General features: G+C 49.3%; 1 protein-coding gene across 2 annotated transcripts in view; it reads right to left on the minus strand.

Annotated features, from left to right (window-relative positions):
• The window catches only part of RNF157 (ring finger protein 157), a 65,541-nt gene that overhangs the window by 7,378 nt on the left and 43,154 nt on the right, over positions 1-15,009 (minus strand). Inside the window, exons 5-18 of one of the 2 annotated variants that reach the window (XM_080923056.1) lie at positions 14,620-14,737; positions 13,974-14,040; positions 13,683-13,726; positions 13,342-13,389; positions 10,423-10,494; positions 9,685-9,844; positions 9,395-9,507; positions 5,495-5,733; positions 4,915-5,023; positions 3,447-3,558; positions 2,953-3,122; positions 2,666-2,731; positions 1,723-1,768; positions 115-225 (exon numbers count right to left, since the gene is read on the minus strand). In XM_080923056.1, coding sequence (XP_080779182.1) covers positions 115-225; positions 1,723-1,768; positions 2,666-2,731; positions 2,953-3,122; positions 3,447-3,558; positions 4,915-5,023; positions 5,495-5,733; positions 9,395-9,507; positions 9,685-9,844; positions 10,423-10,494; positions 13,342-13,389; positions 13,683-13,726; positions 13,974-14,040; positions 14,620-14,737 — 1,475 coding nt within the window. Of the gene's footprint in view, positions 1-114; positions 226-1,722; positions 1,769-2,665; positions 2,753-2,952; positions 3,123-3,446; positions 3,559-4,914; positions 5,024-5,494; positions 5,734-9,394; positions 9,508-9,684; positions 9,845-10,422; positions 10,495-13,341; positions 13,390-13,682; positions 13,727-13,973; positions 14,041-14,619; positions 14,738-15,009 lie in introns of both variants that reach the window. The other variant, XM_080923055.1, reaches the window with a different exon arrangement.

Here is a 15,009-nt window from a genome sequence, read left to right on the forward strand (position 1 = left end):
GAAGAGCTACGGTTTAGATTCTAAAAGGGCAGGCTTCTCCTCCATGGGGAGGGCGGGGGGGAAGAGCAGGGGTATGTCTCCCACCAAGTTCGTGTTCAGCAGACTGCCACTCACCGGGTAAGCAGACCTCAGAGCACGGCTTATTGTCCAGTGCTTTCACGCTTGCCACGCCAAAGCCATTGTTATTGTCCCGCTCCATGCCTAGAAATGCGCATGTCCTCTGGCCTGTAACGGAGTTAATGCAGTTAGACAGAGGCTGGCTACGTTTTTCTCTACTTTGCTGTCCTTAAAAAAAATAAAAGTTTTCAGATGGAGACAGAAAAAAAAAAATCATGTGTCAAAAAAAAAAAAAAAAAAGAAAGAAAAAGACGATAAAATCAAGTAAGTAAAGAGTGAACAGAAGAACCAAGTTGTGTGGGCATGTCGGGTTCTCTCGGGCACCCTGGTTTGTGAACCGAGTTGGTCTTTTCTTAGCTGTTGTTCCTTAGTAAGTCTCATCCCTGTGGAAGGCTGCCAGACATAGGTCAGGAGGGCAGCTGCACCCAGGCTAGTCTGACAGCGCTGTGTGAGGCCTTGAGATGGCTCCCTGTTCAGGCCTGTGACTCCCGCGCAGGAGTGAGGTGTACTTATGACCAGAGGGTCTGCAGAAGCATACACAGGAAACAACTCATGGCTTTGGGTTCCATAATTTTGCACACTGCATCAAAATGACTGCTCACAAAATTATGTTTCATTCTCAGGAGACTGGGGTTGTTACTCTGAGTATGTTCTCAGTACCTGTCCACAAACCTGCAGTCGTGTGGAAGGACAAGGGAGACTTGTAGGGATTATTTTTTAAGCTCCCCCTTTCTCAGCTTTGAAAGGAGAGGAGGGAAACTTCATGGAGACTATGAAGGGTTGAGTGACAACAACCTGGCCACCACATGCATCTTAGAAGAAAATGTTTCTTGAGGAAGCCCCTCAGGGTGTAGGGCTTTGGGTTCTGAAATATCTTCAGAGGCAGATGTGCAGGAGTGGGAGAGGCCTGCCTTGAGGCTCTTGTCACTGGGAGCTGTCAAGCCCACATGCACCCCTGACACCCCTGAAGCAATGGCCAGCGCTAAAGCAGGAGTGACTAGAATGACCTCTGCTGGAGTACCCATATTCCTGGAAGCAGAGAGGAAAAGGAGTCTGGCTTCTGGGACAGATGGAGTGACTTCTCTAACCACCCTTCTTCCTCCTCCCATGGCCTGCAGGGCATGCTGCTTTTCCAGGCTCACTGAAGACAAACCTAACTGCAGACCAAACCACAGCTTACAGTGCAACCTAGGCAAGCCCTGCGGGGTGCCCAGTGCTTTCTCAGGCACACCCTCTTAGATATTCTCCACTAAAGCCAACCAGGTAAGCTACCAGAGTCCTTCCAACCACGGGGAAGAGACCACTACTCCTCTTGGGGTTAGAGCAGCTCAGGAGCTCAGCTAGAGGGCAGCCACACACTGTGGGTACAAAAAGAGACATAGTGTCTTCTGCAGCAGCATCCACCATCACCCCATCCCGTGGGGTCTGAGTCTCAGGGAAAGCTGAGAATGTCACTAAGGTCACTGATATCCAGTTTGCCTGACATGCTATCAAGATAGCATCCCCCACAGCCGAGCTCTGCCACTAAGCCACAGTTTTACCCCTTAGCAATACCCGGGAAGCCAACTAGTGAGAGCAGGGACCGGGTTTTTTTTTTTTTACCACCTTCTTGCACGGGTGATCTGTCCTCTTCCTCTAGGATAGCGTTTCCCTAGGACACAAGAAACGCCCTGTGAGTCGGCTGTAGAGCCAGAGGCGCCAAGCACAGATGGACAAATCATCCCTGCAGTGCTGGTCTCCATGGTCTGCCTCCCCAGTGCATATTCCCACCGTGGCCACGGGATGCTTGGCCAACTGCAGGTATATGCTTAGGATGGGTTGTAAGGAATACACTTTCACTAAAGTACAGATAAGAGCTAATTTAAAAAGCAAATTAAAGCCAGGTATGAGTATAGGCCTATAATTTCAGACCTTGGGAGACAGAGGCAGGGAGGTCACCTGAAGTAAAAAGCCATCTTGGTCTGCTGTAGCAGTTCTAGGTCAGCCTGAATACTTGGGGGGGGGGGTATACAAAGTTGAGCCCTGTCTCAAACTAGCAAATGAGACAAGATATAAAAGAAAATCATGAGGTCATAAAGCTTTCAGAAATTACTGGCCAATCACTACCTAAATGTCCTGAGGAGACCTCTGAGAGCAAAAGTAAAGGCTGGACTGCAGTGATTGTGTGTGGCACACCCAGGGCATGTCCACCCACAGCTGTAACTCTGCCTATGCACAAGGCTCCAGGTTAGGGTGTGAGATTACAGGCATGAGGAAATCTCCCGTAGGAGAGCACCTGAGACCCAGCAGCCCCAGTAAACAGACTTAACTGCAGGACAGCCACCACGTCCCCAGGCCTGTCAGAGTCTGGCATGGGAAGGTCACTCCCTATGGATCATACATGAAACCAGTGTCCCCTGGTGACAGAAGAATGCAGCAGGCCAGAGGTGAAGGCTACTCTCATCTCTACCCACTCTCCTAAATGAACTAGACACTCCACTGGGACGTCTTCCCAGCTAACACCGACAGTAAGAGGTTGAGCGGTGCCGCTGTCTGACATTTAGGTTACCTCTGCATCCTGCTCTCCAGCTGGAAGGCCAGCAAAATTGCTGTCTGGGGACTCTGCTGGTGTCTCCTGTAAAAGAGCAACAAGCCCCTGGGTAGGGTCATCACAGGCTCTATGGCAGCAAACCCAAGTCCATAGCTTTCCTCGGCACAAAGCCGGCGGCATGCACAACCAGATCTAAGAGAGTGCCATCTTCCCTGAGCATTCCTGCCAGCACGCGGGCCTTTGCAAAGCCGCAGGGCAGCCATGTGTGAAGCAGAGAACAAGGCAGATAAGGGCTCCTCCCTTACCTCTCCTTCTGAAGGGGCCCTGCTAGCAGCTCGGGGGGAAGGCAGGCCCTCTCCTTCTTCTTCTGTGCCAGGCGCGATGTAGGAGCCAGACATGGAGGACACGGTGTCGGTGCTGATCTGGGAGGAGGCCATGGACATGACTGACTGGGCCAGGCTGCTGCTGGCTGGGTCTGTGAACACAGGAGTTAAGGCAGGGGACAGGAGCGTGACTACTGAGGACCAACGTGCTCCCACACTAGGCTACAAAGAGAGGTGTGCACCTGCCCTGCCCTGAGAAAGGTTTAGACTGAAGGTTTTCCAAGATTCTGCGCTGAAACTCAAGGGCCGGGTGTGCTCCTGTTCCAGCACAGAGGAAAGTGTGAAGGAGACGCCTCCCTTCTCCAGGGTGGACCTGTTTAGTCACGGGCGTCACTCTTCCCATCCCCAGAGGAAGTCACACACGGCTGTGGACTAGATGAGGGAGGCACACAGTTGCTCCCTGGTCTCTTAGGTACCTTCTGGGGAGGAGATGGTGGAAGAGAGCGGAGTCCCTGTGCAAGACGACTGGTCAACAGCCCCTGAGGAGGACAGGGTGAGGTTCTCACTCTCTGGAGTCACATCGGGTCCCTGGGGGTGAAGGACACATTGGAACGTGAAACCAGCACAAGCCCTGTCATGGGCAAAGGGGAAGAGCAGAGCTGGGGAGGGACGAGGTCGTCCTCTTGTGGAAGAGAGGCAGGCGGTGCTGGCTTCTGTCAGCCAAGGCCTGGAGTGACTTTGTCCCAGGGGAGTGCGCTCTTCAGTCAGCACCTCCTGCCGGAGGCCCAGCATCTGCTGGGTACACAAAGGCTGCAGCTCGGGTGACACAGGTCACCCAGCAGCTGTCACAGAGGGATATCCCTGTTTCCCCAGGATTATGAACAGCTTTCCTTTAGAAGGGAAAAAAAAAAAAAAAAAAAACCCATAAAACCAACAGGGCCCTCACTGCTGACAAGACCCCTCCATATGGATGTCCAGAGTTCCTGCTCAGTGCATCTGAAACAAACACCACCTCTGCCCTCCACCTGCCAGCACCCAGACATCGCCTGGCCGTCTCGGGTGCCTGCAAAGGGGCAAGAGCTGCTCTCCAGCTCCAGGGAGGCGCCTCTCACCTTAGGTTAGGCCTGAGGCTCTTCCTGGCTCCACTGGTCCACCCATGCCTGTGGCAGGGTGGGGGGTGTCTCTGCAAGACAGACCTATCACCGTACCCCTCAGCCTGCTCCAAGCTCCCTCTCAGTGCCTCTCTACCTTTCAAGGTCCAGCCAAATGTGACTCCTTCCACAGCAGTTTTTCTGAGGCCCTCCACTAAAGGTTCTTCACACCACACCATGACACTTCATGGCTTCTGAGCACAGTCTGCTTCCTCTCTCTTGAGATAGTCTCAATAGCCGGCTGGCACTGAACTTTTTATGTACTCTAGACTGTCCTGGAACTTATGACCCCTTCCTTGAGTCTCCAGAGCTGGGCTGCAGGCAGCTGCAATCCTACCAAGCACTTGGCAGGTGAGGCAGGGGGGTCTATATAGTTACAGTTCAGCTTATAGTCAGTTCATGGCAAGCCTGAGCTACATAAGATGCTCTCTCAACCCCTCATGCATTCATTCAAGAAGTACTTACTGGGCAACAACAGTGCAGGTGGTTGAGTACAAACTCTATCCCAACCAGACATGAGCCCCAAGGATGGAGGATGCCCAGTCTCTGAATACCCTCTGTTCATAGCTTGTTGCTTGGATGGTACATGGCTATTAGGGTCTGTAAGTTCTAGGTAAGGTCTGTGTGAGGGATGTTGTTCAAGGTGGAGAACTCATGGATCCCAGGAAACCTGTGCAGCCACCATCTTGTAAGGTACTGGAAGGTCTAATGAGCAGATAAAATCAAGGGACCAAGGAGCCATGCAGGCAGATGCCTGGTGGAGTACCCAGGGAGAGAGAAGACAGCCAGTTACCTCTTCAGGATGCTGGATAGACAGTCTCTGAGAGAGCTGAGTGTCTGAATCGCTGCAAGAGTGCTCATCTTCTTCTTCATGAAGCACAGAAGAATTTTGGGAAATGGATCTGTAAAAGCCCAGAAGAAAAGCAGCTGAGTACAGGGGCTCCCCTTACCCATTCCTACTCAGACCACACAGGAGGACTAGAGAAGCTAGATCAGGAGCAGAACGTCCCTCACCCCCTATCTCAATACCTTGATCTGGGAGATACCCTCTTTTGCCACAGAGTGTGTTATGATTGTGTCCTATGGATTTAGATGCTCAGGATGCAAAGCCATGTGGTCCCCCTGACTTCACATTAAGGCAGGGCCCCAAGAGATTCTGTCTACACTGTTGAATGTCGTTCTTCCTTTCCTTACCCTCCTTGCCAGAGCGCATGCCCCTAAGTGCCCATATATATTCTACCTGTATCTCTGGGGACACTGCTCCTCCCTCCCCACTGCTAGGATGTGATTGTCACAATGTTGAAAAGGGAAAGACAATCCTGAAAGCTCTCAGAGATGACCCTGGGTGGCACTGGTGGGCATCAACCACTTACTTGGAGAGACTCCTTTTGAGTTTGAGTCCTTGGTTGTTGCAATCAGACAAGCGGTCGAGGGGGGACAATGTCCTAACAGGGGGCAGGTGGCCATCACTGCCATAGGATGGTAGCATTCCTGAGAGGTGGCCATCTCCAAGAACGTGAAGGGGAGGTACTGCTGGGGACGAGGTGAGAGGCCCATTGAGGGCCTCCAGGAGAGACACCACTTCATAGCCGGGTGGGATATTCTCTGAGGACTACAAGAATCAGAGATAGGCCAAAAGTTAACCAGGCACTTCTGGTTTTATGGCAATATCATGTTTCCCACTGGACATTAAAAGGTGTTTTATTTTTAAGCATCTACTGTGGCAAGAGGAGCGTCTATGTGAAGTATAAGGACAGGGAAGTGTTGAGGAGCCATGGACGCCTACGAGGTCTGTCTTCCCGATGATAACAGGAGTGAATGCTCACCACTGAAAATTTATACAATAAATCAAAGAAGAAGAAAATTACCAATAACCGATCACCCAAAGTAACTTTTGTTGGCAATCTAGCACATTTTCCAATTATTTTATCATGTTGCTAATTTATGATTAATCTCTAAAGATAATTCTAAAGGCTGAGGAGATGGCTCAGTAGTTAAGAGCACTGGCTGCTCTTGCAAAGACCTACGTTCAGATCCCAGCACCCACGTCAGAGGCTCAGAACCATCTGTAATAGCAGCTGTAGGGTCTAATGCTGTCCTCTGACCCCCAGAGGAACCTGCACTCACATGTGCATATTCACACACAGATGGATACATAGACATAAATTTAAAATAATTCTGTCTTGCTTAGTTAAATATAAATATGTTTGTTTGTTTATTTATTGTTTTTTTTAAGTCAGGGTTTCTCTCTGTAGCCCTGGCCATCCTGGAACTCACTCCATAGTATAGTTCAAGGTAGCCTCAAACTCGGAGAACTGCCTGTTTCTGTTGGGATTAAAGGAACCACCACCCAGTTCCCTTTTTCTTAAGACAGGTTTTCATGAAGCCCAGTGTAACCTCAAACTCACTATGTCCTCCTACCTCTATCTCCCAGGCACTGGGGTTATCGGTGTACCCCCCCTTTTCCTATAGCTGTGAGTTTTTGAGCCATGCTTGTAGACACTGGTCTACCTGCCTCTGCCTCCAGAGTGCTGGGATTAAAGGCATGTGCCCCCACGGCTAGACTGTAGGAAGAGCTCTTAACTTCTGAGTCACTTTTCCAGCACACCGTGTGTGTGTGTGTGTGTGTGTGTGTGTGTGTGTGTGTGTGTGTGTGTGCGTGCGCGCGCGTGTGTGTGCGCGGGTGCGTGCTGAATATGTATTCATTTGATTGTAGTGCTTGAGATGAACCCGGGGCCATTCATCATCAAAACAAACACATTCTGGGTAAGTGCTCTACCACTAACCCACACCTTCAGCTTAGATTTTAACTTGAAAATTTTATTTATTTAAAGGAATTCAGGGCAGTGGTGGTTGTTGGTTTGAGGTAGCCATGTAACCCAAGGTCCAGAGTTCACAATGTAATTAACCTCATTGTCTTTGGTTCACAATCCTTGGGCTTCAGCCTCTCGGTGCTGGGTACTGGTCTGTGCCATCCTAGGCTTAGGTTTGACTGATGGCAGATTTTTGTGTGTTGTTTTTGAGAAAAGATCTGGCAATGTAGCCCTGGCTGCCCTGGAATTTACTATGAGGTCTAGTTTGGCTTTGAACTTGCCATTCTCCTTAGCCTCTTGGTTAGGCTTTTTTAAAAAAAGAATTATTTATTTCATATATATGAGCACACTGTCACTGTCCTCAGACACACCAGAAGAGGGCATCAGATCCCATTACAGATGGCTGTGAGCCACCATGTGGTTGCTGGGATTTGAGCTCTGGACCTCTGGAAGAGCTTCAGTGCTCTAACCACTGAGCCATCTCTCCATCCCTTTGGCTGAAATTTTTATATGACTGAATCTACAGTATTTTCCCCTGTGACAGGAGGCTTATTACTTTGTCTAGCCAGTTCCGGAGACCCTGTCTGCCTTTTTTGGAAAGAACAGGCACTCACTGCTGCACCTGGCTTCCTATGTGGCTGAGATGATCCCAAATCAGGTCCTCAGGCTTGTGTATGAAATACTTCCCCAGTCAGACCACAGTCCCCACTTCCACCCAACGCCCTCCCTCTTATGTTGTTGCTTGGGTAGTGTACAGTCCAGATCAGCTGAACAACAGATATAGTTTATTCTAGGGTTATAATGCTTTATTTTGTTTGTTTGTTTGGCTTTTGGGGTTTTTTTTGTTTGTTTGTTTGTTTTGTTTTTAGATAAAGTCTCCCTGTGTATCGCTGGCTGTCCAGGAATTGATATGTAGACTAGGATGGTCTTGAACTCACAGAGTTCTGCTTGCCTGTCTCCCAAGTGCTGGGATTAAAGGCATGCCCTGGTATGCCTGCTGGTTTGGTTTTCTTTTAATAGCTAATTAATTGTCCCATCTGAAATCTATTCCATAAGGATCAAATTGATAAAAATGGTTGAGAATGCCAAGGAGTTTAGCACTAACCCTGAGGCGTGAGTTTGGTCTCTAGGACCCACATAGTAAAAGGAGACCCAATTCCCTAAAGTTCTCTCCCACCAGACATTCCTCACCCCACTGCCCCCAACACACATGCTCTCAATAAATATATATATAAAAAATAAATGTTCATTTAAAATGCTAAAATGACTTCTTCCCTCATACATAACTAACCAATAGTAACCAGTACTAACCATAACTAACCAATTTTCCCTATAGTTGTGTCTTTGCAGGGCAGGGTGTTGTTTTATAGTGCTAGTGACTGATCCCAAGGCCTCGCATATGTTAGGCTTGTGCACGATCCCGGAGCCACGCCCATTCTCTCTACTGTTTAACAGCTGCAGACCAGGTTTACTCTGATAGTCTCTCACACTAGGACTCTAAGGTCAGTCATCTTATTTGCTTGACTTCTGAAGCCACAAAAGGATGAAGAAAGGCAGTAACTTTATTCAAGAAATCAAGTAAACAGAGTAAACCTGGTTCAAATACAAAACAGTCATCCCTGCTTCTGCTGGGGGTACTTCTGTGTGGGATCCCCCCACCCGGAGTGAACCTCCAAGCCCTGGCTCCAGGAATGTAGACATCAACTGAACCCCAAGTTCCAGAGGAGGAAAGGGAGCTTCCAATGATTAGAATTTAACTTTCAGTTTGCAACAGTAGTGACTTGTTTAAGATTTGTTTACTTCAGGCCGGGTGGTGGTGGTGGTATGTGCTTTAATCCCAGCACTAGGAAACTACGGAAGCTACACAGACAGACCTGTGTTTGTTAGACTAGGGTGAGTTCCAGTACTGCCAGGGCCACACAGTGAAACCCTGCATCAGAACAATTATTTTGATGTGCATGAGTGTTAGTCTGCAGGTGTCTGTGGGCCACGTGGATGCCTGGTACCTGGGAGGTCAGAAAAAGTCAGGTACTTGAAACTGGAGAGAGACAGTTGTGGGCTGCCATGGGGTTGCTGGGAATTGAACCTCGGTCCTCTGTAAGGGCAGGCAGTGCTCTTAACTGCTGGGCCATCTGTCAAGCCCCAGTACTGGTATGCTTTGCTACAAATGATAAAAACCAAAATCCTCCAGCATGCCTGGGTTTAGTTTCTTGATGTAATGCCATCAAGAAGCAAGACAAAACTGTGCTGGCTCATACTTCTGACCCTTGTGCTCAGAAGGCACAATCGCAAAGATCACTCTGAGTCTCAGATCTGGTCTGGTCTGGTCTACATAGCAAGTCCCAAGCCAGCTAGGGCCACACAGTCAAACTCGGTCCCCAAAATAAAACCTACAGAAAAATATCAAGAACACAGAGAAAGAGGTGCTTTGGAAGGGCCGTGCTTCTGAGCCCAGCTTACTGAGTGTTCCTCAGAGTCCGAAGTCTGGGAAGAGATGATGGGGTTAAAGCTGCTTGGAGACAGAGGGCCCAATTTTTTCCTCATGGCTCGGATCTGAAGCAGTGCCCGGAAGGCTGTGAAGAAGAAAACAGGCCATCAGGACATCCTGTTTCAGGATTAAGGATAAGCAGGCACCCAGACAGGAGCGATGTGCCCTCCAGCATTCATCCTTTTGCTATGCCTGGCGACAATGTTCTGATGCTTTGTGCCCACCTTTCCAGCCCTCCCCGCCACGCTCCTCCAGGACTTACGCAGCCGGCAGATGGGGCAGTTGTTGGCTTGGTAGCGCAGGGTGTCTGCGCAGGTGTTGCAGAGGCAGAGGTGGCGGCAGGGCAGGATCAAAGTGTCTCGGACGTCTGAGAGGCATACCACACACTCTGCGCTGTTGTCACTGACGTCATCCTCTGCCACCTGGCCAGGACGAGACGCAGCTAGTCACTCAAGGCCTTCTGTCTCTCACAAGTTTACTCACAAGTCAGCATAGGAACAGTATCCATGCTGACACTGGACAGTTTATGCACTGTGGATTTTTTAAAATTAGTTTTTTTTTATTTTATTTTATGTGTATGGCTATTTTGCCTTTTGCATGCCTGGGGCTTGCCGAGATAGCCGGAGTTTATAGACAATTGTGAGCTGCCATGAGGGTGCTGGGAATTGAACCTGAGCCATCTCTTCAGCCCTATGCGATGCTTTTGCTGCTTGGTGCCTCTGCCTCTAGCAACTGTCTGCCTGAAGTTGAGAGACTGGATTAACCCCTGAGCTCACTCCCTCTGAAGGCCTGGACAGAAGGGACCTAGGAGAGCACAGGGATGAAGTGAAGGGAACAAAAAGAGCCTTCTGGGAATCCAGGCTCAACCGAGCTGCAGAGCAGAAGGGTGGATCCAAAGTGAGAATCCCCTCCTACCATCGGGCTGGCTCCCAAGACCCTCGGCCGGTTCTCACTTTGCCTCTGCACAAGAGCATTGTTGAGAATGTTGAACAGAACTCACCTTGGAGTCTTGTGTGTTGTACTTGTTTTCAATCCCGTAGATCTCCTGGAGAAGGTAGCTGACGCCATCCACCTGAGTAGGGAAGACCGGAATCCAAGGATGGGCTGACCACCGAGAGACCGGGCAGGGCTCTGCCGTCTCCCAAAGTAACCCAGGTCAGTGCTTCACAAAGAAAAGGGCCCGGGGCCTAGAAAGGATGCTTTTTTTTTTTTTTTTTTAACTTACATTTGCATTTGCGAGGGAAACACACAATCAAATGTTTCTCTTACCCACTATCATATCCAGTGGGGAAATGCAATTTCACAAACTGGCCTTCTATGTGTTTTGGAGCTCACGCTCACAGACAGCTGTAAATAGCGCTGACAGAGGGGTGTATGTCAAAGTGCAAGCATTCATGGTATGAGAAAACTAAGTTTAAATGCTATAAAAATAGCAGCAGAGATGGGCTAAGGTGTGTGTCTCAGCCGGGAGAGAGCTTGCCTAGAACGCATGATGCCTAGCACCACATGACCCTGGTGTGGTAGAGCGTGCCTAGAATCCCAGCATCGGGGAGACAGAGGCCAGAGTCAGCTCAATGACATCCTCTGCTCCACAGAGACCAGTCTGGGATACATGAGACTGAAAGGAAGGAAGAAAACGGCGAGGACAGAAAGGAAGACGGAAAAGGAAAGGTAAGGCAGGCATGGTGGTAAATGCCTGCAGTCCCGGCACTTGATAAGCTAGGCAAGAGGACTTTCACGAGTTTGAGGCCAGCCTGGACTGTTCGGCAATATCAGGCCAGCTGGAGCCGCACAGCTAGACTCCACCCAAGAAGACAAGACAAAGACGGGGACATGCAGGACCTGGGGAGGTACACCGGTGGTGTACACCCACGAAGCTCCCCATTTTTCTATTTTATAATAAAACTTATTTATTTTTACACCATGTGTTTGTGTGTAACCTGAGTTTACATACGTGCACCATTTGGGTGCAGGTGCTCACAGAGGCCTAAGGGGCCAGATCACGGCACTCATGAGTTACTGGGAGCCGATGGTCCTTCGCAAGGGCAAGTGAGCCATTTCTCCAGCCCCTGCCTTCCCACTTCTTTATTATTATTATTATTATTATTATTATTATTATTGCCATGAGGATTGTGTGTGTGAACATGGGTACAGTCATGTCATGGAGAATGCATGTGGAGCTTCAATGGGCAGCTTTCAGGAACTGATTCTCTTCTTTCTAGCATAGGTTCAGGAATCAAACTTGGGAGGTCATTAGACTTGTCGCCGCCACATACCTTCCCCATTTAAAAAATATATTTATTTAATGTATATGAGTGCATTATCACTGTCCTCAGACACACCAGAAGAAGGTTTCAGATCCCATTACAGATGGTTGTGAGCCACCATGTGGTTGCTGGGATTTGAACTCAGGACCTCTGGAAGAACAGGCGGTGCTTTTAACCGCTGAGCCATCTCTCCAGCCCCACCTAATGTACAGCAAAAATTACCCCCCTGGTTCTGTTCGTTCTCTGTTTGTTTTCTTGAGATGATGTCTTGTTCTGTTGCCCCAGTGTGTCCTAATCTCCCGAGCCAGGAGAGTTTCCTGCCTCTTCCCAGAGCATCTTGCATGCTGGGTACATGTTCTACCACTAAAATGTCTAGCCCCAGCCCTAAAGAAGTGTCTCTGCGACAGTCTGGGGAGCACGGGCTGGCAGTGAAAGTCAAGGCCTCCATCCTCTCTTCCAGTGCGGCATCACATGGGCAGAGCTCTGTTCTTGGCATTTAACTCGCTTGTGGAATGGGTGAGGGAACCCTGAGCTCCCACACGCCCGGCGAACGGTCTATCACAGACATGACCCCACTTCTTTGATTTTTCTGAAGATGAGGTCTCGCAGTTCTGCCCCGAGCTGGCCTCTGCGTCCTGAGCAGCTACACTGCAGGCGGTGGCGCCCACAGTCCGCTTGGTCTCTGAGATCTTCCCCTTCTTTTTTTCTGTATTGTTTCATTTCTGACGCAAGTTTCTGGGATCCAACTGTCTCTGCTGTTTTGAGACAGGGTTTCTCTGGTTAGTCCTAGATGTCCTGGAACTCACCGTATAGACCAGCCTGGTCTCAACCTCACAGACATCCTGTGTCTCTGCCTCTCCGGTGCAGGGATTAAAGGTGTGTGCCAGCACACCTGGCTCGGTCACCACTTTTTCAAACCATCCTTGTTTGTTTATTTGAGATGGGGTCTTACTTTGTAGCTCTGATTGGCCTCGAACTTACTGTAGCTAAGGCTGGTCTAGAACTCCAGGTAATCTTGCCTCTGCCTCCCTAGTGCTGAAGTTACAGGCATAAGCCACCATACCTCGAATCTTCTAACCTCCTTGCCAATGCCACTGGCTTTACTTGTCCCTTAACCCTCCAGGACATCTACTATTGCAAAGTGTAAAATGTTGGCACATGGTGAAGGCTAGGCCTCCCAACTGACGTGTGCAAATCCTGATGCTCATTCTTGTGGGGGGCAGATGGCCAATTAGCTGAATGTGAGCAAAGGAATTCCAGGATAAATTATGCTAACGCTCAGATTGGCCCTGAAACAGGCCCAGTACTTTATCCTCCTGTTTGAAATGTTTCTCATCATGGCATTTTAACTAAAAGGAGCTCTCCTTCACCCTAATGTCAGGAGACAAGCCTTATTCTTCCACTTTCCAAGATAACTGTGGCCTGGGAGGCACCAACTATTCCAAAACAATGGAGGCGCTAAAAAGTCAGTGTTCCTTTCGGGCCACCCAAGTAGTTTCTAACAGACAAAAGTGATCCCCTTCCAAAACTCTTCTTTGATGAAAAGAAAGAAAAAAGAAGAAGAAGAACAGGGGAAGGAGGCAAGAGCACATAGTTTTAAAAAGCTAAAAAGAGAGGGAAGCGCTGAGAGTCACTGGCCCTCGCAGACTTACCACTTGCTTCTGCTTGAGAGGCTTGACACAGAAGGTCCCGTCTGAGTGCTGGAATAAAAGCCTAACGTTAGGGCCGGGATGCGGCAGAGACACTCTGTGTTCTGCTGTTACTTCTCCTCCTCCACGTGCTTGGGCTCCACACAGAGGAGCTACAGACTTGGAATACAGCAAGCGTGGAAGAGTGATCCGCTAAACCCACTCATCTGCTAACGAGGACACTGAGGCCTAAGGGGCTGAAGGTCACGGCACTGGGGTGGCAGAGCCAGAACTTCCCGAGTGCATCCCTAGTGTGACAGAGGGCCCACACGAGAAAGAAATACAAAACAAATCATATCACCTACCTTTTCAAAAGTGCCCAGAAGCACGTGGCAGTGGCCAAAATACTCTGAAAGAAACAGACACATGGTTGGAGAAGGCCACACAACACAGCTGTAACCTCTCCCACATGCCTGCTCTCTCTAGAACCCAGTTTGGTGCTAGGCTGCTATAATGGTTTAGAACACCACTATAAACTCTGCCCTTCAGAGCAGGATGGGGAAGGAAAGGACCCGCCTGAGTGAGACTCACAGAGGTGTGAGGTTCTGGGCCAGGGCTGGGAGTGGGCACATCAGAGAAACCAGAAGTTTCCATACCATCGCCTTCATCCACCACAGCGTGCACCACCAGAGGGTAGACCTCTCGGTCCAGATCAAAGCCGAGCTGCAGGGAAGAAGAGCAAATACAGACGATGTACCCGTCAATCAAACTTGCAACTACCTAGGTCTGTTCAACTGAAGGTTGTTTATTTCCTTTTAAAACAACCAAACCAACCAAAACTCGCTGTATCAAGGGTCCCTACCCTGCAGCTTCCTTTCCTTTCAGTGTGGTTTTCTCACAGAATGCTCAGCTGACAGGCAAGTTTTGGAACAGAAAAATGGACAAGGATATATATATATATTTTTTTTTTTTAAAGAATTTTTATTTATTTTTATTTGTATACTGTAGCTGTCTTCAGACACACCAGAAGAGGGCATCAGATCCCATTACAGATGGTTGTGAGCCACCATGTGGTTGCTGGGATTTGAACTCAAGACCTCTGGAAGAACAGTCGGTGCTCTTATCCTCTGAGCCATCTCTCCAGCCCAAGGATGTATATTCTTAATTTGAACTGAGTAGTCTGTTGATGGGAATGAAGGAGCCACCAGAGCTAACAGTTGAGCATGGCATCCCAGCATCTGACAGAGTGTCTGCTGCTGGCACAGGCCCTCAGGGTGGGGGATCCTGAGCAAGGCAGCCTACCTCCTCTTCGGCCCACTCCGAGGGGTCCACGGTGTGGGAGGGCAGGCAGAACTGCTGGCACACCCCTCGCTTGTAGTGCACAGTCTCTGACTGCAGGCTGCTGTCTTTTGGAATGTAGCTGTGGACAGAGTGGGAAGCAGAGCCAGAGTTAGAACTCAGCCCAGACAGCCTGAGCATCTCCACTGCCTCAGGCCTGTACTCGGCATCTAGCGGTGCTCACTCCGTGAAGAAAAACCTTCCTAACCTTTGTTTTTTCTCTAGTCTGCTACTATTACTGGGCTTCCATATTGAATCTCTACATCCACAGGAAGCGAGCTAAAATAAAGAGTGAAGATTGAAAAAGAAAATCTGAGTTCAAGGCTGTGTTTCTCCCTGGGGAACGGCTGGCTT

This window comes from Micromys minutus (assembly GCF_963924665.1).
Source record: "Micromys minutus genome assembly, chromosome: 10".
Classification (NCBI taxonomy): Eukaryota; Metazoa; Chordata; class Mammalia; order Rodentia; family Muridae; genus Micromys; species Micromys minutus.